At 35.7% G+C, this 23215-nt stretch overlaps 2 protein-coding genes, 1 long non-coding RNA gene and 3 other non-coding genes across 7 annotated transcripts in view; 5 read left to right on the forward strand and 1 right to left on the reverse strand.

The window, feature by feature from the left end:
- Window positions 1-1964: 1964 nt before the first annotated feature.
- LOC141572120 (uncharacterized) lies at window positions 1965-2652 on the reverse strand. The gene is made up of 2 exons (XR_012497283.1): window positions 2494-2652; window positions 1965-2387 (listed from the first exon to the last, which is right to left on the reverse strand). It is a non-coding gene; the product is annotated as an uncharacterized LOC141572120 (long non-coding RNA).
- A 126-nt stretch (window positions 2653-2778) lies between these two features.
- RABGGTB (Rab geranylgeranyltransferase subunit beta) lies at window positions 2779-11242 on the forward strand. 2 transcript variants are annotated; one of them, XM_074334962.2, is made up of 9 exons: window positions 2779-2845; window positions 4035-4142; window positions 5565-5762; window positions 6311-6416; window positions 7229-7281; window positions 7363-7473; window positions 8205-8330; window positions 10149-10302; window positions 10685-11242. In XM_074334962.2, the coding sequence occupies exons 1-9, from the start codon at window positions 2843-2845 to the stop codon at window positions 10819-10821; spliced, it is 996 nt and encodes a 331-aa protein (XP_074191063.1). In that variant the 5' UTR covers window positions 2779-2842; the 3' UTR covers window positions 10822-11242. The 2 variants fall into 2 exon arrangements, with proteins under 2 accessions (XP_074191063.1, XP_074191064.1); XM_074334963.2 differs by lacking the exon at window positions 2779-2845 and adding an exon at window positions 2852-3422.
- On the forward strand, window positions 3767-3845 carry LOC141572554 (small nucleolar RNA SNORD45). Its single transcript, XR_012497879.2, has one exon. It is a non-coding gene; the product is annotated as a small nucleolar RNA SNORD45 (small nucleolar RNA).
- Window positions 4467-4548, forward strand: LOC141572553 (small nucleolar RNA SNORD45). Its single transcript, XR_012497878.1, has one exon. It is a non-coding gene; the product is annotated as a small nucleolar RNA SNORD45 (small nucleolar RNA).
- LOC141572555 (small nucleolar RNA SNORD45) lies at window positions 5885-5956 on the forward strand. Its single transcript, XR_012497880.1, has one exon. It is a non-coding gene; the product is annotated as a small nucleolar RNA SNORD45 (small nucleolar RNA).
- A 152-nt stretch (window positions 11243-11394) lies between the features above and the next one.
- MSH4 (mutS homolog 4) overlaps window positions 11395-23215 on the forward strand; it is a 79389-nt gene continuing 67568 nt past the window's right edge. Inside the window, exons 1-2 of the mRNA XM_019743771.3 lie at window positions 11395-12980; window positions 17959-18141. Of these exons, the coding sequence (XP_019599330.3) occupies window positions 12584-12980; window positions 17959-18141 (580 nt within the window). The 5' untranslated portion in view covers window positions 11395-12583. The remainder of the gene's footprint in view (window positions 12981-17958; window positions 18142-23215) is intronic.

Consider the following 23215-nt stretch of genomic DNA (forward strand, 5'->3'; position numbering starts at 1 on the left):
ACATATTTATGTTAATTACATCTCAACTATACAAACTTAAGCTAAGGAAGGCTAAGTCGACCTGATTTATTTACCAACTTTTCCTATGAAGCTCCCACAATAGTGTTGATAATTTAAAAATATGCAGATGGAGCACATGAAATAAACTTAATTTTTCTATTATCTTTCTTTTTATAAGGTGAAAGAAGAGTTTTTGTGATTTTCCAGGATATCCCAGGAGATTTCAAAGATACATTTAGGAGTAAAATGTATCCTGAAATGTTTATTTTTCTAAATTCAAGATCTGACCTTGGGAAGGCAAAATCAAGAGGTATCAAAGATGATCTATTATCTTGATTAAGAAAGGATTATAGGTGCCTGAGAAAGGATACTCTGTTGCCTATTTAAAGGGAAAACAAATAAAACAGAAGAATGTAACATGATTATAAGTAACTTTAGATGTTTCTCAAATGAGGACATTTTGTTCCCTTTATAAAACAATATAAAAAAGTAAACAATGAGAGCTCAAAAAATTCATTCTGGTAAGACAACAGCTTTGCTGTCTAAAGCAGAACGTAAAGATTAACCTTTTACATTGTTGGTGAAGGAGTAAATCTGTAAACCAAGGAAGGAAGCCCCTTAAAACAATGAAAATTGTCATAACTATAGTACATTCCATTTTCTTTTCAGACTCAGATGTTACACATCAAGGCAAATAAAATTCACTCTCCTAAAGTTTTGTCCTTCACTGTGCTTTTTTATATCCTAGAAAAAAACTGGTACTTTGGAACAAAACTACTCTTTTTCTCTCAAAAAACAAAAACCCATAATAACTGCATTTCTGTCACTATTGCTCCTATTATAGTTCTATAATCATCATCATTATTATGACAGTCAAAGACACTAACTTCTATTTCACAGAGAAAACTGGTGGGCAGGTCATTGAGAAGTGTTTGTCACACACAAACATTTTAGCAGACCAGCAAAGCTCATAAATATTAACACAACTTTATACAGCTATCCACATCCCTTTACACCTTAGTGGCAAAAAGAAACATTAATCTGACACAAAGATATTACTCCATAGCATATAAAAAGAAGCAAAAGTATATAATCTTAAAATTATGCTCAGTAACCAATGATTCAGAAGTACCATAGTATTGAGTGAAAAGAAAGCCTTCCTTAAATCCTGTCCCCAGCCACCCGTTTCTCCTGTAGGCTACTGCTTCCAGTAATTCTGTGCATTCACAAATACATCCATTGATTTTTTTCCCTTTGTTTCCCACACAAATAGTGGCATACTATACATAGTTTTGCACTTTGTTTTTGTTTTCACTTGACATATTTTGGAGATCTTCCCATAGCGATGTATGCAGAACTTTCTCATTCATTTAATGGCTCCATAATGAATATATCATAGTTTATTTAATCTTTTGATGGTTAATTAAAGTATTTGTAATCTTTTGCTATTATGAAGACTGCAGCAATGAATATTCTTGCACATAAGTCACTTCATACCTAAGTGTGTATATTTGTAGGGGAAATACCTAGAAATAGAACTGCTCAATATAATTACAAGAATTGCTAGAACTTATGTTCCTTATACATACTTCCATTTGCTCACCACTGTACTTCCAGAACTTTAATATTTGGCACATTCTAGGCATTCAATATATATTTGCTGAATGAATTGATAAAGTAGGAAGTGAGGCTTATTTTCATTTCTTCAGCAGTTATTGACTCAATCTTAATGTTACTTTTTGGATCTTATGCTTATATTATTATTTTGAGCACTGCTTTTCCCAGGAGAGCTGACCACTCTCTCTATCCCATGGTTTCCCTCACTCCACCACACTCCTTCTCCATCTGATTTAGAGGTAAACGCTGAGAAAATTAATATTTAACAAGGCAGACATTTTCACATGAAGTATTAGTTAGAGGTGGTCATCACTGAATGATAAAAGGCCCAACTCACCAGAAATAGATAATTCTAAACTTACATGCATTTAATAGCAGTCTCAAATTATAACTGGGAAATAAACAAAATCACAGGGAGAAATAATGAAATCTTATCGTAGATTTAGCTCTCAAGTATTGATAGCCCACATATATCACTGAATTCGTTACTGAATTCAGTACATTTAAAGGGAATAGAGTGCCCATATTTTCTAATAGGTGCTCAAATGATTAAGTATGAAAGACGTAAGAAAGCACAAACGAAAATAACTGTAATAATACACCTAGCAAATGGGAATTCTGTGGACAGCTCGTCAAAGGCACACGGTGTTTCTTTTTCGAAAGTAATTTCCAAATATTTCCGCTATTAGCACTTCCTGAAAAAGTGGGGAGCCGGACCCGGAATGGACAAGGCAAACTGGAGGGGAATATGAACATTTCCTTAACATTCACTAAAAAAAATAAAAATAAAATAAAATAAATAAATAAATTTTAAAAAAAAATAAAAAAATAAAAAAAAGCAAAACAAAAAGAACAAAACATTTATTGAACACTTACTACGTGCAAAAACTTTACTGGTTACCAGGCACTTCGTATCTTGACAGAGTTCAAAGAGCTTCAAGAACAAATGATTTCCTAAAAGTAATTGACATATTTAAATATTACTTAAAACTGTTTTAGATCAACAGATGTGATTATGAGACGAGAAAGTGGGCGCCGGAGACTTCGGGGACAGGCAGCGACGACAGCTATAAGCACTTGGTGGGGTCCTAGGGCAGCCACGGGACAGGCGGGAGTTTGGTCAGCTATATCGGGCCGCAGAGGGGGCCTGAGAGGCGCTTCTGCGCAGGCGCATGCCGCCTAAATAGCCCCAAGAATTGATCTCGGTCTCTTTTCGCTTTCAGATATGGTGAGTGCGGGTGTGTTTTGCGCTACTGTCTAGGTGGTTCTGGAGTAGGCCGGGTAGGGGAATATTGAGCAGCTCATTGACAATAGGATTGTTTAGCATGTATTGAGAATGGTTAAGACGCGAGCCTTGGAAGGTTTCTTGAGGACTCAGAGTGGGTGAAGTGTTACTCAGCGCATTTTGCAGACCTCGCGGTCGCGGTCGCCGCTTCTAATTTGTTCGGGAGGCCTCAGGAGTCAAAGGCCCGATTTCTTAATCTCTGAAAAGCAGGCAGGCCTGTCGGCGGTACTTCTTCTTTCCGTATACGTATTGTGTATTTTTATGGCTCAAAATCTTTAGAATCGTGGCTGGTGTGGTCTCGTTGAAGATCTAGTAAGTTTTAAATGGGATCTAAATGAAATTTTACTACTTAATTCTTTTTGGTACGCGTCATGAACTGCTTGTGAATACAGTGCAGTCTCAACCACGAAGATGAGTGCGGAGAACCAGAGCTGCGTCCTCATCACCAGGGGCTTGTTGCAGACGCAGAAACTAAGACTAAAGCTGGAGAAGATGAGACTAAAGGGAGTGCTTGCTTGGGGTGCGTGGAAAGTGCTTTGAGACTTGAATTTCTAGGATTAATAAAATTTCATTAACGGAATTAACTGCAAATTTCGGGCTAGCTGGATTTTTATTTTAATGCTTCAGCTGGCTTTCTACCACATGTAAACAAAACATAAGTTGTCGTGAATTGACAAGCTTTGATACTCTGTAGTGTTTATTTTACTTTTTTTCCTTAAATTTATTGAGGTGACACTCATTAGTAAAATTGATTGGTTTCAAGTGTACATTTCTATAATCACTGTGTATTTGACCCCCTTCCCCTCTTATACCATTTACTCTTTAAGGGAAAGATAAGCAACAAAAGATGAAGGTAATTTTTTTGGTCTATGATGAGCTGGCATGTATTCTGAATCTGAAGCTGATTACGACAACTTTAGCTCTAGAATTACTCTGAGACCTGAAAAATAACCTTAATCTTTATGAGGATTTAAGTGCTTAGTTCTTTTTGGTCAGATACTTGGCAGTTTTTAAAATGAAAGGGTTTTTTGGCAAGATGAAATCGAAGTAAAAAGTTCAAATGTGTAATGAATATGCTCGGGGGTCAAACAAACGATAAACATTTATGAAATCACTACTTTTATTTTGAAAGGGCACACCACAGAAGGACGTTGTTATCAAGTCAGATGCACCTGACACCCTCTTATTGGAGAAGCATGCGGATTATATTGCGTCCTATGGCTCAAAGAAAGATGATTATGTATGTATAATCTTAGGTTGAAAGTTTATTTTAAAGGAGTCAGACCATTCTGCATAAGCAGCCAGTATTTGTGGCCCATATTTCTTAAAAATGGTATCCAACTTATTCATGCCAAGCACTGAAGATACCGCCTTGAAATGCAGGGAGGTAAATCTTTGGATAATCTGAAGTTGAGAGTACATCAGAATTAACCATGGTTCTTATCAATACTTAGAGGTGTTGGCAAACAAAGCAGATTGCGCATCTGCCCAGATTTGTAGGAGGTTTGAGGTACAGAATAGATTTTTACTTTTGTAGTTGAGGTAAGAATACGTTAAATTTCAAGGTCAATGATGTGATGGCATGTATTACCTGAATTTATGGCTGATGTGTAATAACACTAGCTCTAGAATTACACTGAGACCTTGAATAGTTTTCCTCTCTGGAACAATCTTAGAAAGAAGTAGTGAACAACTCAACTGAAAGTAAATACCGAGGATGCCAAAGAAATGTATACAAGGGGGCACTGGTCAACATTGCTCAAGCAGTAGTTCGCCATAATCAGAAGTGTCAGGACCATGATGGTAACCATTTTGAGCACCTCTTGTAATTGAAGAAGTCAAATGTGACTTGTATTCATCTTTTGTTACCGGTATATATTGAGTATTACAATTTTAATCCAGTTTTTTTTAAATATACGTTTTCTTTGCCACCCTCTGTGTTTCTCTATTGTATCCAAATAGCTGCATTATTTACCATCTTGGAAAACACCTAGTATTGATAAATTAAGTTATAGGTTCCCATAACCTTGTAGATGTGGAGTTCTTAGGGCAATGTTTATTTTTTCGCTGGATGACTAAAGGATTAGGGCTTGACTTATTCCTGACTTTATCTACTGCTCACCTATTGATGTCTTTAAACCCTAAATTTGTGTTCATAGCAAACCTCTAAGACTACTCACTAGTTTCAAACCTCTTAAAAGGTAAACAAAGCATTGCTGACTAGCAAAAATTTTTTTCTGGAATCATCATAGCAGTTTTTATATCTAACTGTTTTTCTTACCTTCTGCGTGCTTTGGTCATTTTGGTTTTCGAGTCATTAACTCATTTACTAATAGGTAATAAATGGGTTTTGTACAGAGCCCATATGTTAAAAAGAATAAATGTCTAATCTATGAAAAGTTTCCCTGAACTTGAAAAAGATAGGTCTTTTATACTTACGGTTGGCTCTTGGGAGTGATTAAAGCCCTATTTGTCAGTCAAAGGTGAATTTATCATGCTTCTCAGATATTGGCCCTCAATCCTCCAAATTTGAGAGCCACAAATTTAAACTCATTACTACTGATAGGAGTAAATGAAGTAAAAAATAACTGGCTAGTTAGATTTATGTGTTCAGTCTCTAACCTGGCATCATTTCAAACTGGCACTTTTAATTGTATTTTAGGAATACTGTATGTCTGAGTATTTGAGAATGAGTGGCGTCTATTGGGGTCTGACTGTAATGGATCTCATGGGACAACTACATCGCATGAATAGAGAAGAAATTCTCACATTTATTAAGTCATGTCAACACGAGTGTGGTGGAATAAGTGCTAGTATCGGACATGATCCTCATCTTTTATATACTCTGAGTGCTGTCCAGGTAAATTAAATTTACTCTTGGTGTTGTGTATACTCTTACCTGAGTGGGAAAGTTGAAATGAGTTATTAGGAAGGTGACAAAAGTGGTCACCCTAATCTTTGCAAATGAAGTCTGTTCTACAAGGTCAGTGATGTGATGGCATGTATTAGCTGAGTCCAAAGTTGATGAAAATTCTGAAATGACACTGAGACCTTGGGTGGTAAAATGTTTATTTTTAATATATGTAAATATTTGAAAATCACTAGATGGAGTTCACTATTTTAATTTTGATAATAGTGAAGATCTACAAATAAGGGTTTAAAGTATAAGTTAAGTTCAAAGTCTTGAAATGCTAAGTTAACAACTTATATATTTTCCTGTATATAAAAAGGTTTGGGTTTGTTGCTAATACCTATAATTGCATAGAACGTGGTCTGTGTGTTTGAGAACAGTTCACAATATACATAGACAAAGGACATACTTGATTTACAACTTAAAGGTACTTGAAGAACATTGAAATTGAAACAAACTTTTTGAAGATGTATTTAACATGGTTTTTTTTCTTACAGATTCTTACTCTCTATGATAGTATTAACGTTATTGACGTAAATAAAGTTGTTGAATATGTTCAGAGTCTACAGAAAGAAGATGGTTCTTTTGCTGGTGATATTTGGGGTAATGTTATTTTCATCCATGCTTCCCAAAATACTAATATTAAAATGTTTTGGTGTTTATTGTAGTAATAAACTTTGTTGCAAAGTTTTAATTACAATAAGTTGGAGGCTTTGCTAATTTATAAAGGAGATTTTTAAGTTTTTCATCTTTTCAGGTCCCACTAAGCAGCTGGTCTAACTGGAGTTAGTCTGCTGGAAGTTCCAGCATGTACTGTGCTAGTTATATCAGCACACAGGAGCACTGGAACAGAGGGGGCCAGTCTAAAAGATAAGGTAGGTGAAATTTTTCCCCCCAATATTTGGTGGCTTTGTAAAGTTTTATAAACTACTTACTGGCAAGGGGGAAAAATTCAAACTTTACAAGCTTACTGAACGTTTGAGTGGAGGGAGAGGATAGTATTTTACTTGATAAATATAGATAATCTCTACTTTAGGGCTGAATACAGTGCAGGCCGAAGAGACCAGCTGCTTCATGGGATGTGAAAATCTGCTTTTATATAATAGGGTAAGTTTATTAGAAATTGTGTAGTTTTTAGCTTCTTGTTAGTTGCCTCTCCCCCACCCCCTTCTGGGCACTGTATGTGCAATTTAAGATAATTCGCTATATTTTTCTAGTTCTTAGTTTTCTTAGAAGTAAAGTGATTGCACTTGAGATTTAGCTTTCCTATTGGCGACCTAAAATTAAATTTTAAGCTTGAGCTATTGGATGTTTAACTGGTAGTTGTGCAGTTTTTTTAGTTAACTTACACTGTATATTATGATCAGAAGCCTCTGATAACACTTATGCTTTTGTTTGATCCCTTTTATTTTTAGGAGAAATTGATACAAGATTCTCTTTCTGTGCAGTGGCAACTTTGGCTCTATTGGTAAGTTTGGAATATTGTATTGGAATGAAATAGTGTGCATGGTTACTCTGGAATTTAACAGGTGCATTTTTTTGTTTGTAGGGAAAGCTGGATGCTATTAATGTGGAAAAGGCAATCGAATTTGTTTTATCGTGTATGAACTTTGATGGTGGATTTGGTTGTAGGCCAGGTTCTGAATCCCATGCTGGGCAGGTAATATATTAATGCAGGTTAAAATATGTTAATAGTAATTTTAGTGTCTTAAATATGAATGAAGTTATTAACTGAATGTAATATAATGTGGAATGTTATATAAGAGTTGTTTAATTGCTGATTAAGGAAAGTATTTTTACGATAGTTTGCTTTATATACTGTGTTTCTCCGAAAATAAGACCTAGCCAGACAATCAGCTCTAATGTGTCTATTGGAGCAAAAATTAATATAAGACTTGGTCTCGTATTATGTTAGATAAGACCCAGTCTTACATTATAGTAAAATAGGCCAGGTCTTACTATAATTTTTGCTCCAAAAGACGCATTAGAGCTGATTGTCTGGCTAGGTCTTATTTTTGGGGAAACACGGTATATTCCTGTTGGTGAAGCCCTCTGACCCAGGCAAACAACTAAGCAGTTGAAAACATTGTCTGTTCCTGTCCTGAACACACCTATTTGCTTGTGCCAGAGAACATTGTATACACAAATAGTTGTCAGATAAAATGCTTTTAACCATGAAGAAATTTTGACAGTAGTACTTCCTTGAAGAATTGGATCCTAGTAATAGTATGCTTGGATTTGTTCAAATAACTATATTTACATGTTTGCACTCTAAACTGTTCATTTGTCAGGAAATTTATAGACATAAAATGGAATTTGAATAATTTTGAGTTTTTATCACTATTACTATTGGAAAGTTATACACCTGTATTTTTATGTCTGTAATTTTAGATCTATTGTTGCACAGGATTCCTGGCTATTACTAATCAGTTGCATCAAGTAAATTCTGATTTACTCGGTTGGTGGCTTTGTGAACGACAGTTACCTTCAGGTGGACTCAATGGAAGGCCAGAGAAGGTATTGTTTCATAAGATAACTGTTCTAATAGCTTTATAACCTTGTGTACCACTTATTTATCTTAGATTTTTTTCAATATTGCTCTTCTTAATTGATATTGAGCATTTTATATTCCCTCTATTACCGTCTTTGTCGTGCCTCCAAAGAAATGCCCTTCTCAGAAGTAAAACATCTGGTTGAAATCCTTATTTACCCTGGTGTCCATTTAAAAGACCCTTTTGATGAAAAGATATGCGTGGTGCATACTGATGTTCTTTTTACAAATTTGTCTTGGTCTTCCCTATCCTGAAATAGACTGTTGAGTTGTCTGAAGGAAAATCCAAAAATGGCAGATAAACTTAGCTTTAAAATATATTTGTATTCATACATAGTATTAATTTTTTAAATTTATTTTTTCTCCTATCTTTCTGAAGTCCTTGTGTTTTCAAGCATTGAAATGAAGCTATTCGGTCAAACTTAGAGTTCTGGACCTATACCAGGGGGAATCAGTCATGCATTAGAAGCTTTATATCTGGGAGCCAGAGTACTTTCATGTGAACACATGCATCTTATACAGAAATTTCCGTGTTGACTTAAACATGTGAAAAAACAATAGATTTGTCAAAGAGATTTAAAAAAAAATTGCTACAGTTTTCATTTAAAATGTTTATTAATTATTTTAAGAAAAAAGTAATTTTTGGCATTTGGATTTGGAAGAAAGGAATTAAATTTTCCTTTAAGTCCAGTTTAGCTCACACATTAAGTTCTCAATTGGGTCTGTGAGGGTCAGATAGTAAATCTTTTCAGCTTTGTAGGACATGATCTTGTTGCAGCTAAATAACCACTCTGAAGGGCAAGTGCTGCCACAGGCAATGAAATGTGTAGGCATGGCTGTGTTCCAATAAAATAACTATGGACACACTTATATTTCATGATTTTCCTGTCCTTTCATTATAGTGTAGATTTGGCTTGAGCTGGAGCTTGCTGGGCTCTGACCTAAAAAAATAATAGGGTGTGGTGGTTCTTTCATCACCTTTGTTTAATTTTGCTTGCTTGATATTTCTGAATAAGTGAAGGGGTAGGGAAATAACCACATGTGGGTTCGAGTTAAGGTTCAATGGAAAACCTGGGCAATTTCAACTATTAGAAAATGGATGGGGTGGGGATTGCCAGGAACTTGCATTTATAATCTAGGACAGCTGTTAATATGCCTATGAATTATCCAAGGATCTTGTTGAAATGAAGATTCTTAACTTAGTCTAAGGTGAGATCTGTATTTCTTAAACTCGGGTTGACCCTTTTTTGAGGAAACAAGCTTTAGGTAATTTTTAAGCAGGTGTCTGCCTACCTGGACAACACTTGTTAGAAATGCTCTACCTGGGGAAATGGAATATACATCACCATGGATTTCATGAGCCTCACCTCCAGCTTCTTGGGTAAGGAGCTGAGTTAGGCATTCATTGCAGATGGAAATAAAACTAATACATGAAGTATTCAAATGAAACATACAGCATGGGTTTCTGTAGATTGGAGTGTTTGGTCTCTTTTCTAGTGATTATCTTTTTTTTTTTTTTTTTTTTTTAAATAAAATTTATTGAGGCGACAATTGTTAGTAAAATTACATAGATTTCAGGTGTACAATTCTGGATTACATCATCTATAAATCCCATTGTGTGTTCATCACCCAGAGTCAGTTGATTATCTTTAATACTAAGCAGTTGTATTTATAGATTTCCTCATTTCAAACACTGCATGTCAGTATATCCCTTGATTTCTTCCCATCCCCCATGTGTGGACTAGAGAATAAAAGGCAATTTTGGCATTTTTTCCCCTTCCCAGTTACCAGATGTATGCTACTCCTGGTGGGTGTTGGCTTCTCTAAAGATAATTGGAAGACTTCATTGGATTGATAGAGAGAAACTGCGTAGTTTCATTTTAGCATGTCAAGATGAAGAAACAGGAGGATTTGCAGACAGGCCAGGAGATATGGCAAGTATTCTTACATGTTCATGTAACCATTACATTCCAATGTTGTTGCTTTGCATTACTTTTATGGTTTTAAGCTGTTCCAGACTTAGAAATGGGTATTTCCAAGAGTTGCTTTCCAAGTAGGATGCTTTTTGGGGTAATTTTTGAGATTATATGAAGGATATAAAGTTTACAGATATTTTTCATCACTTACTGCCAAAACATTAGTCTATGGTAAAGATCTTGTGTTAAAAACCACAATGTGAAGCCATCGTTTTTATTCCAAAAATTTGAAGCATACATTCAAGTAAAGGAAATATAATGGGCTACAGTGTAACATGATCCAGAAGCAGGATTTTAGAAGTTTTCATTTTGTAACACTAAATTCTTATTTTTTTAACAGGTAGATCCTTTTCATACTTTATTTGGAATTGCTGGCTTGTCACTTTTGGGAGAAGAAGAGATTAAACCTGTTAGTCCTGTGTTTTGTATGCCTGAGGAGGTACTGCGGAGAGTGAATATTCAGCCTGAACTAGTGAGCTAGATTCACTGATGCAAAAATTGCTTAGTATAGTTTTGCAATCTTAACATTTCTTTATTTGAAGTGCTTATCAAACTTAAAAATCACTACTGTGTTAATATTTTGTATATGAATTGTGTTAATTTTTAAGAAGTTATACATACTGTAAAATAAAGATTTATTGCATGTGTCTTCAGCTTCAGATTTTCTTCTAGAATGCTGTTACTCTTTTGAGTACAATATTTTATGCTTCAGTGTATTTATATTCTCTGTAACAGTAGTCTTTAGTTTACGAACTGTTTGTTTAGTTGAAGAAGTCTTGTGCTCTGTTTGATTTTTCCCTATGCTCCCTTCATGTTATTGGTCTGTGTCAATGATAAAAATTGATTAACCCTATTTAAAATATGAATTAAAAGATTCACAAAAATAAATGACTTGAAATTTGGGAATATTTTATAAATTGTGGTTACTCTGAGGTAGTTACAAAGTAATTTAGGTAAATGACATATCACCATTTTAGACTAGGATTGGAATTGTACTATACTGTATTCTCAGTTTAATGTTTTATGTCAGAATGCCAGTACCCAAGGGATTTTTGGCCTTTTTTTCTCCTCTCCCAGTAAGAAAACGGAAGGTGATAGTTCCCACAATATTTTTTGTACCTGTTTTCAGACTAAAATGAGCACAGCTATTCTCCAATAAGTCTTTACAATGAAAATAAAGTATTTTAATGAACTTTTTTTTTTTTTTGAGGTGGAGGTTGAAATTTCTCTCAAGCATGCATATTTGAAATACTTGTGTAATAGTCATTTTAGGAGTAGGTTTACAGGTGAGTAATGATGGTTCATTTAACGCACCATTGACCAGTAACTTGGTTAATGACCTGGAGAGTACAGGTTCTTAAATAGGTTCTTGCAATACCTAGCATTATTTTGACCATTCACTAAATAGTTGGCTAAATTGCAGTATTTTGTTTCTGAGTTTGGAATTGGATGAAACATTTAAATGCTGTCATTGGAAGTATTTGAAGTTTTGAGGACTGCAATCATTGCATGTGGGTGAACTAGGCTGTGAATACCTGATTTATTGTGATATTGCATGTAGTAAGTTTTAAATGAAATGTCTTCTGATAGTAGCCAGATTATTTTCTAAATCGTGCCATCTCTATGAAGTTGGTACTATTTTCATTTTCAAGGAAAGTAAACAGGTACAGAACTTAATTTCCTAAAGGTCATTTATTGTGAAGCTGGATTTTGAGTTTGTGTAGTCTGTTCCTAATTAAAACCTGTATGAAACCACAGTACAATAAATTGAGATTGGGAATTGTTTTTAAAGCTGTCCCAAGAAAATCCACTCTTTCCATGGTTCCTCCTGTGCTATGCACACAGGTTGAGGGGCAGTTTTGCAGCATTTAATACAGCCTTGTGGTTGGTTTATGCTGTATGGTGAATGGCATTTATCCTGTGTTGAGCTACAAGACCGATGTCAGATGGGTTGTGCTAAAGTGAGAGCATTAAATTTGTTTCTGCTATCGTAAGCGTGAGGTTCACAGTGATACTAGTGTATTTGGGGGTGTGGGAAATAAGCATCAGATGCCTTGGGATAAAGGAAATAAGGCTGTGTGAATCGGGGCCTGCAAATCAGATGGTCATTGGTGGGCCATGAAGAATAGTTTCAGGTGATTACAGTTGAGGTCTACCTCAGATTAAGCTAAACCAAGTCGTGTGGGAGGGATGGGATTAACTGCAGGGGAATTTTCAGGTGTGGATGGGTGAAATGTGTTGGTATGGCAAGCTGGGGCCCTGTGCGCCTGCGCTCAGTGGCTCTGCGCCTGCGCTTTGTGGCTCCGTGGTTCTGCGCATCCTCCCGCCCTTTCCCCGTCGCTTCTGTCCTTGGGCTCCGTGAGGGGGCGCTGAGAAACTCATACTTGGGCCTGTGGTTTGTGAAGATGCTGAGGCCTGAGGTTTCCTCAACCTCTACTTCGGTCCCTGCGGCTTCCGTCTCATCGATAGAGGCTCGGTCACAAGGCCCCCGCTACAATTTTGGACTCCAGGAGACTCCTCAGAGCCGCCCTTCAGCCAAGGCCTCGGCCTCCACCCCTCCGGGCACGTCTGGAGCCGCAGGCGACCGCAGCAGCAGCAGCAGTCTCCCTTGCCATGCGCCCAGCGCCTGGCCAGCTCAAGGCAAGGAGTGGTTGGGTGAATTCCCTGTGGCCTAGAGGCCTGCAGCTCCTGGACGTTCAGGGAGCAGTGATTGATGCTTAGCACAGAGAAGTTTCAGTTGTTTGGTTGGAGGATGAGAATGGGGTGTTCTGACAATTGATGGCCTGGGTAAGATTAAAAGTCTGGACTATTCAAATTGATCTTATTACAAGGCTGTGATGGTGGAAGACTGAGTTCTGAGGAAAGCTGAAATATCTAGTATAATGTCCCTCCATCCCCTAATACTCCCCCTCAAAAAAAAGTACAGTTGACCCTTGAACAATGGGGTGGGGGGGTGTTAGGGTCACTAACCCTGCCCAACTGAAAATCCCTGTATAACTTTTGACTTTCCAAAACTTCACTAATAGCCTACTGTTGACTGGCAGCCTTACCCATAAAACAGTTGATTAACACGTAAGTTGTATGTTATATATATGTTGTATACTGTATTAGGATAAAGTAAGCTAGAGAAAAGAAAATGTTATTAAGAAAATTATAAGGAAAATACATTTATAGTACTTACTGAAAAAAAAAAAAAACATAAGTGGACCCACATAGTTCAAACCTGTGTTCAAGGGTCAACTGTATTGACAAATGATAGAATTTATGCACGAGTTTGACAGGAGTGGTGAACCTCTTGATTCCTGAACATAAATCATCAAGCCTAGGAATGATGAAAATAGATTAAATTTTATCTAACTCAGGTTAATAGTATATTTAATATTTTAAAATGTGTGCCCTTCCAGGTGAGTTCAACTCGTTTATTTTATATTTGGTCACTTCATTCATGGCAAAACCATCACCGTTTTTTTTCAAATACTATTGCAACTTAATAGTAAGATAACACGGCAAATCCAATGGTTACTTATCAGTTCATCTCATGTAACCTTTTCACTGTATTTAATATTCTTGACCAGTCTTCTTGAATTCTCTTAATTTAGTTTTCTTGATTTCACTCTCCTGATTATCTCCTACCTTCCAGAGAACTGCTATGCTCACCTTTGTTAGTTTGCAAATGATTGGTTTCTCCTTAGAGGTTTTTTTCTATGCATCTTTCACTTGGCTGTGATTATCACCACAACTAGATTTCATCTGTGCTCCAGATTCCTATTTCAGACTGTCTTCTGAAGTTTCTAGTGAAGGACCAATGGACACCTCGGCCTCAGTATATAATTAGTTGAATTCATATCTCTGCAGCTGCTCAACAACCTGCTTCTCTTATTTATAGCAGTCATTGGGTTGCCTAAATTTTAAACATAGAAGACTTAAACAATTCAAGTATTCCCTCACATAACATCCAAATGTAGTCCTATATGTATCTTTATGTTTTAAATAATTCTGTACACCTTTCTAACTCTGTGCCATTACAGGCCCATATTATTTTTTCTGAATTGTATCAAATTCCTAAGCATTCCTCCGTCCAAGTTTAGTGTCACCAGAGTCATATGGAAAAAGTACAGTATAGGGAATACAGTCAACAATATTGTAATCACTATGTGCAGTGCCAGGTGGGTACTGTATGAATCGGGGATCACTTTGTAAATTACATAAAGGTCTAACCACTATGCTGTACACCTGAAACTAATAATATTGACTGTCAACTGTAATTGAAAAAAAAAAAGAAAATGAGATTTGGTGTGAAAGGTGTTTTAAAGAAACCTGATATTAAAACAATAGTTTTGTAATGTATGAAATGAGGAATGAGCAGCCATTTCAACAATCATTTACCGAAGTAATTCAAGAAGTACTTACTTTCCAAGGGCTGCCTTGTTTTACACAATGGCGAGTGTTTACAGGCCCTATCCTCTTTACCATCTCTTCTAAGAACTGGTCACAATTCTAAAACCCACATATTTCTTCAACTTCACCAGCATCAATCATCCATTACTACCTTTTTACTGCCCGTTACCCCAACTGCCTGTGCTCACTTCGCTCTTCAGGAATCCTAAATTCTATGGTCCATCATTACAATTACTTTTTTCCATATACCTTTGAATCCCTTTATTCTCACCTAGTAGAACTCAACCCTGATTAAATCCAACCCTTCCACTAATGTGCATCTATACGCACACAGCTGAGCAAGGCTAAAGAAAATCACAATGTTGATAACAGGTGTTCCTTTAAGTCCTTGACCACTAGCCTCAAGTGGGCCCTTGGAGCTTCCTTGTAGTCCTACCACATTTCCCTAGTTCTTCCTGAAATTGCTTGGGTTCAGATCACCACATTGGGAAATCCATTGGTATGTTCTCATCATCTTATTTGAATTATCAACAATTTAGCACTTTACAACACTCCTTTAAATATATTCTTCACTTGCCTTCTAGGCCCCCTCTCTATGTTGCTTCTCTCCATACCATACCAGCTACTTTTCTGATAACCTGCTCCTCTTAACATGGAAGTGCCTCAGTGCTCAATTCTAAGATGTTTTCTCTTTACTACATCCACTCCCTTGAGGAGCTCATCTAGTCTTGTAGGTTTGTATACATACCATTGGTGGCAGAGATGGTGCAACCCCCCACCCCCCAAAAAAACCCAAAAACTATTTTGAATATGTCATCTGATTCTTGCTGGTACCCGTACAAAGGAGTTAGATTTTATCATATGGTGGCTATGGGGACACAGGGATTTTAAGAAAGGGAGACATACTGAAATTCCTTTTTCAGAAATCACTGGTTATGATATGAATACTGTATTAGAGAGGCATAATACTGGAGGCAAGGAGGACAATCAGGAAACTTGCAAAAGTCCTGAAGATATGAGTTTAAAATGGGCTAGTAGGAGTGGAGGTAGAAAGGAATTTTAGTGATATTAAAAAAGAGAATTGCAAGACTTGGTCACGGATTGGCTGTTAGGATTGATGAAAGAGGAGTTAAGAATGATTCCTAAGTTTATCACTTGTGTGAAAGGGTACAAGATGGTACCGTTGACCACAACTGGTAGTAAAGAAAAATTTTGAGGGAAAGATAATGAGTTCGCTTTTGGACATTTAAAAATTTTGGGACAGTATTTAATGGTTTACATACAAAAAGTAGTTAGACATAGGGACCTAGAGCCACGCTGTGTGATAGAACTTTCTGTGGTGCTAGACATATTCTATATCAATGCTATTTGATATGGTAGCCATTAGCGACATGTGGCTTTTGAATATTTGAAATGTGGCTAATGTGACTAAGGAACTGAATTTTTAATTTCATTTCTGATTTAATGTGGCAATTGCCTACTATATTGAATAACGCATGTATAGACCTAGGAAAGGTTTTTTGGAATTTTTTTCTTTTTTATTAGTTTCAGGTGTACAAAACAAAGTAATAGACATTTACCTCCCTTACGAAGTGATAACCCCTCTCACCAAATCTCCTACCCCTCTGATATCATATATAGCTATTACAATTCCATTGGTTCTATTCCCTATGCTGTACTCTACATCCTGTGTGTGTGTGTGTGTGTGTGTGTGTGTGTGTGTGTGTGTGTATATATATATATATATATATATATATATATATATATATAAAATTATAGTTGGTATTCAGCATTATTCAGCTTTAGGTGTACAGTGCAGTGGTCAGGCATCTACACCATCCATGAAGTGGTCTCACTAATAAGACAAGTGCCCGTCTGACACCCTATAAAATCTTTACATCATTGATTTCATTCCCCAAACTCTTTCATATCCCTGTGGCAATATTGTGGTACCAATTTGTGCTTTCTAATCCCCTCACATCCCTCATCCCCACCCCCCCTCCCACCTAGCAACCCTCAGTTTTTTCTCTGTATCTCTGAGACTGATTCTGATTAGTTTGCTCATTTATTCTATTCTTTAGATTCCACATATAAGTGAGATCATACGGTGTTTGTCTTTCTCTGTCTGACTTATTTCACTTAACATAATATTCTCTAGGTCCATCCATATCGTTGCAAATGGTAGGTTTTTTGCATTTTTAAAGGGATGAAAAGTAAAAGAAGAATAATATTTTGTAACGTGAAAATTATATGAAATTCAGATTTCAGTATCGATAAATAAAGTTTTATTGAAATACAGCCATGCTCATTCGTTTACATATTGTCTATGGCTGCTTCCTTGCTATAGGGTCAGAATTGAGTAACTGAGGTAGACCCTATGACCCACAAAGCCTAAAACATTTACCATCTGACCCCTTATTAAAATGTTTGATAGCCTGTGGTTTACAGTGTAAGAGAGGAGTTAGGGCTATATATGAAGATGAGAGTTTTCAGGAAGTAAATATTAATAGAAATCAAGTTAATAGATGAGATGCCCAGATAAAATGTATAATGTTGATTTGTGATAGATGGTGCAAAAAGTACAGGACTCTGGGAAGTCAACAGTTAAGAGGCAGGCAGAGGAAAAAGTATTTAGCAAAGGAAACAAAGCAAGTGGTCTAAGGAGAACCAAGGTAGAGTTGTATGGAAAGCAAGGGAAATAGGAGTAAAGAACCCTATTATTTTTTTAAAGAGCTTCTGTGTGACAAGACACTCTGCAAAGATGTTTTTGTACTTTCAAGTTTTATGACAATCCTATAAAATAGGTAATATCTCGTAGCAATAGGTAAGTACCTAAATAAGGAACTGAATTCAAGTGAGTCTAAAACTTCCTTTGTACCATTTACATGGGAGAAGAGAATTTAGATGAAGTCAACAGAGGAAAAGTGGCCCCCTAATTACAAAGTAAACATTTTGTGTATTTGAAGATTAGAAGGTAGTTTACAATTTTAGCAAGAATAGCCTTAGTGAACCTTTAGAAACAAAAGCCATATTAGCAAACTTTTCCTTATGTTTTAGTACAACATTATCAATAATGTCATTTTTCATAATTTGTTATATTTTTAAAAATCATTACCAGATTAAATTTTATAGAAAGTGAACATGGCATAGATTATAGGGATTGATTCATCATTGCATAATTCTGAATCTTTAATAACAGATATTTAATTTTTTGAATTAGGTTCATACTTTGGGAACAAAAGATCTTATGCAGGAAACACATTTGCATCAAATTTGACTTTTGGTACAAGCTCATCTTCTGCACGAGATAGTAATCATCCTCAAACACTAAAAACTCCATTGTCTGCTGGAAATCCTCAGAGGTTAGGTTGTAAAAGTTGGACACCACAAATGGGATATTCAGGTAAAATGAGTGGAATGTTGACCTAGATGACTTAAAACTTTAAAAGTTTTGTAAATTATAAATTAGGGTGGTTAAGTTTAGTCTGAAGTGATTTGTAATTGAGATGAATGACTGAAAGATAAATACATCAATTTATCCATATCCAAAATTTGAGACACGGTTAATAAGGCTACGTAGTTTCTGGTAGTTTGTTAATAAATGAAAGTTTACATTATTTTAACCATTTTGCCAAAAAAGCTTAAGAAAGAAAAAGCTTTTCCTTTTATACATGTTTATTTAAATCTAAAAGTTGATCCTGATAATGCTATTGAGTAGTTTTTTAAATAATACTTAAATTTTTGCTTTTATCTAAATCTACTAGATTTTCTTGAGGGGAAAATGAGTGAAATAGGTCTTCATGTGTAAGCATTCTCTAAGGTACATACAGTGGAATTTCCTTGTTACAGAATATGTGAATGTATACATTACAAGATAATGACAAATTGTTTTTCTAAGTGGTTCTACCAACTGCATTCTTACTAGCAGTGTATGACAATGCTTGTTGATCTGCATCCTTTCCAACATTTGATATTGTCAGATTTCATAATATTTACCAGTCTAACATTTGTAAAATACTACTGGTAGTCTGAGTTTGCATTTTCCTGGTTATTAATGAGGTTGATTATCTTTTTGTATACTTTTGGGCCATATAGCTTTCATTTTTTGTAAAATGACTATTTATGTCTTTTGCCCATTTTTCTTTAGGTTTATTTTTTCTGGATTTGTAGAAATTATTTATATGTTCTGAATACTATACCTATTGATGATTATATGTATTGTATATAGCTTCTCTAGGTTTGTAGCTTGTCTTCCTTTCTTTTTGATGTCCTTTGATGAATAGAAATTCTTAATTTAACATATCTTTTTAGTACATATTTTGCATCTGCTTAAAAATAACTTTTTTACGATTATATATATATTTTATACAAACACACACAAACAGAGGGAGCTAAAAAATGTATACACATTTTAAGAAAGGTAAAAACTGTATTAAAATTAAGCTGATGGTAACCACTTTGAGAACCACTTTGAGCACCTCTTGTAATTGCAGAAGTCAAACAGGACTCGTATTCATCTTTCGTTATTGGTATATATTGAGAATTACAATTTTAATACAGTTTTTTCCTTTTGAAAATGTGTATATATTTTTTTGGCACCCTGTGCCTGTGTGTGCGTGCATGTGTGTGTGTGTGTGTGTGTGTGTGTGTATATACTATATAGCAATTTCTTTAAGTCTGTATCACTACTGACTTTTCTGTAGAGATGTTAAAATCTCCCATTATGATTGTGGACTTGTTTATTTCTCTTCTGGTTCTTTTAATTTTTTTGTTTTATATATTTTGAAGCTATTTTAGTAGGAGCATAAAAATTTAGCATTTTTATATCTTGTTATAAAATGACTTTCATCTCTAGATATGCTTTTTGCCTTAAGGTATATTTTGTTTGTTATTAATATAGCAACTTCTTTTCTGTTGGTTAGTTTTTATATAGTATATATTTTCTTTTTACTTATTTATTTATTTTACTTCCAAACTTTTATATAGACAAATGGCCTCAAAGAAAAATTGGCTACTTTTTGCTGGGCTTACCTTTCTGCATTTTTGTATTGTTTTTTTTGGATGTGTGACCAGATATTCCTGAGTATCTATCTGCTTTTTAATTCTTTTTTAAAGGTAAATTGGAAGTATCAAAGTGACCTCATAGTGTATTTTTTAAGAGCTTTATTAAGATATAGTTAGCATACAATAAACTGCACATTTAAAGTTTATAATTCAACATATCCTGACACTTAAACACATGTATTTGTCTTGAATTCTTTTAAGAACTTTTTTGTATGTTTGTATGTATTTTTGTTATGTTTATATGATTTTTGCATGTATGTTTTTATATTTATATTTCATCTAGGAGTTTGTTGTTTTCACCAAGAGGATTGATTCAATTAACTTTGTCCACCATTACCAGAAGTCAGAATTCTTCATTTTAATGGAATCAAATTTATCAATATTTTCTTTTATGATTACTGCTTTGTCTATATTGTCTAGGAACTTCATCCCTGTCCTGCGTCAGAAAAATATTCTCCTATATTTTCTTCCAAGAGTTTTGGAGTTTTGCATTACACATTTAAGTTTTTAACATAGAGATAATTTCTATTTCTTGAATAGCCTTCCTCCACTGACTTGGAATGCTACCTTTGTCATATATCATAGACCCACATATATATGGTTCTGTTTCTACCTCCCTTTTAACTTCCATGAGTCATTATATCTGCCAATACCACACTGTCTTTAGCTTTATATTATATCTTGATGTTTATGAGGGCAGCCCTCCTACCCTATCCTTCACTGACTATCTCTTTCTTCTTCAGAAGAATCTTCACTCCTCTTGGCCCTTTGCTTTTTCATATAAATTTTAAGCCAATTTATCAAGTGTCACTGACAGCACATTGAAAAATTGATTGACATTGCGTTTGTACTGAATCAATAGATCCTTTTAGGGAGAATTGAAATATTGAGTTTTTTATCCATGAGCATGGGATACCTCTCTACTTAGGTGTTATATAATGTTTTTCCAAAAAGTTTTATAATTTTTTATACACAGATTTTATATATCTTTGTTAGATTTATTGCTACGTATCTTATAATTTTTGTGGCGATTGTCATCTTAAAAATCACATTTTCTAAGTATTTATGGTGATATATAACATAAAATTGATTTTTATAGTCAACCAGTGTATTATTTTGCCAGGGCTGCCATAACAAAATATTATAGACTTTGTGCCTTAATCAACAGAAATTTACTTTCTCACAATTCTGGGGGCTAGAAGTCCAAGATCAAGATATCAGCAGATTGCTTTCATTCTGAGGCCTCTCTCTTTGGCTTGCAGATGGCTGTCTTCTTCCGGTCTCTTCACATGGTGCCTCTGTGCTTTTGTGTGTCCTAATCTCCTTTTCTTTTAAGGACACCAGTCATATTTGATTAGGGCCCAATCTAATGACCTCATTTAACCTTATTTACCCCTCTAAAGGCCCTATCTCCAAATATAGTCCCATTCTGAACTCAGTCATGGTCCCACTGAACCTAAAGGTTAGGCCTTCAACATGTTAATTTGGGGCGGGGGGAGGGGCACAATTTAGCCCATAATAGCCATCTTGCTGTAGTCTTATTCTGATACTTTTTAGCTCCCCATTGATGTTAAGATCAAGTTTAAATATCTTGACATAGTTTATGAGGGACTGCATGATATAGTTCTAGTCAGCCTTTCCAGCATCACCTCATACTATTTTCTCACTTGTATTTTATGTTTTAAGCATTATGAACTTTTTTTCTATACCTTGAACATGGTGTTCTCTCTTTTGTATATGCTATTCCCTTTGCTTAGGAAACTCTTCCCCTTTTCATATAGTCAACTCTTACTTATTTCTCAAGTTTAAGCTTAGGTGTTACTCCTTTCAGAAAGCCTCTGTGATTCTGTAAGTCTGGATTAAGTCTCCTTGCTATATGGTCCCATTTCAATTTGTATTTTACTAATACTATTGCTATTTTAATTGTCTGTCTTCTCTGCTGGACTATACACTCCATGAAGGTAGAGACTGTAGCGTTCTGGATCCAATCTGAAGGTAGAATCATACAGTGACTTAAACGGGGGATTTAATATAAAGAATTATTAAATTATGATAAAAAAGTTACTATAGGATATAAGAAAACTATAAGGCACTTGAGGGCTGAGGGGAGTCCCAAGATATCATACTTGAACATAGGCCCCTCCAGGACCCATCTCCAAGACTGGGGTACAGATCTCATTGGAGAAAGTGAAGGTGAACCTACTGAATGGCAGAGTCTGCAGATTTGCCAGGGCAGAGCTGGTTCACTGTACAGGGCAAACAGGAAGCAGGCAGCGTAGGTGAACTATAGCTGGTGGCTGGCATGTGGATGTACAGTGGAAATGGGCTCCGGTATGGGCAGGAGGCCAGGAGTACAGTCTCCCTGTTGGGAAGGTGGTGGCATCAAGAGGACTATGGGAAACAAACTTGAGGAGAGGGTGAACGAATAGAAAGAGTGGGCTGGAGTGCAGGATATCTGTATCGAGAGGGCTGTGGGAGGGTTACCACGTCACACTGAGGTTGTGAGATCACCAAGGGACAGCACATTCTGGGTGTGTGGCTTGGACGTATCACCACCAGATGTCCTCATACCTACACTGCTGACCTGCCATGCTGCAGTGGAAAGTGCAAGAGAGCCCTTCATCCTGCAAAGTCCCCCTGGTGCTCTCCACTGAGAAAGGTTATCATTATGCACACTTGAAAGCAGAATGCTTATAGTCCCTTATTGCTGAGCTTATATGGAAGGGGGAATTTGGAGCTGAGTGACAAATTCATAACTGGCATAATTCCTGTGACCACTCAACTTCCATATGTATCCTTTTACACACATTTGGACTCCTTTACAACAAAATGACTATATTTCTGCCTAACATCTATCCTTATGAGTAAGGAAATTCTCACTGTGTCCCCAAATTAGAAGACTTATATTCCCAATAGTTATTGTATATCATTTATCCCAAATTCAGTCACGGTCCCACTGAATATTCTGTTATCTAAAAACTAAATTGTAAAGTTACCATCCAATAACTTTTGTACAAATTTTTTTTAAAGTTGAAAAGAGAGGGAAGAAAATGCTTACTTTATACAAATAAGCACATGGATGTAATAAAGCATAGAGAAAATATCCAAAGCTACTGAAGTTTTGGTTTTATATTTGTAATTGGTCATGAGGTTGTAGTTGATATCTATGGCTTCTTTCTTATACTACTCATTTCATAATTCCGTTATCCTCAGCAGTAAAGGAGGGATGACCTAAACCTTCCTTCCTGAAGGGTCTCAGTCCTTAGTCATCCTGCCTTTTTTAGGTTGCTGTGGTTTTGCATTAACCTTTATTATCGGAAATACTAAGAGGTGCCTCAGAGAATGCCCTGCCTTCCGTACATAGTCCACTTTACTTCCTTTGTGTATAGCAACATGATTTTCCCTTGGTAATC

Source organism: Rhinolophus sinicus, chromosome 14 (genome assembly GCF_057876585.1).
Source record: "Rhinolophus sinicus isolate RSI-liver-muscle chromosome 14, RSI-T2T, whole genome shotgun sequence".
In the NCBI taxonomy this organism is placed as follows: domain Eukaryota; kingdom Metazoa; phylum Chordata; class Mammalia; order Chiroptera; family Rhinolophidae; genus Rhinolophus; species Rhinolophus sinicus.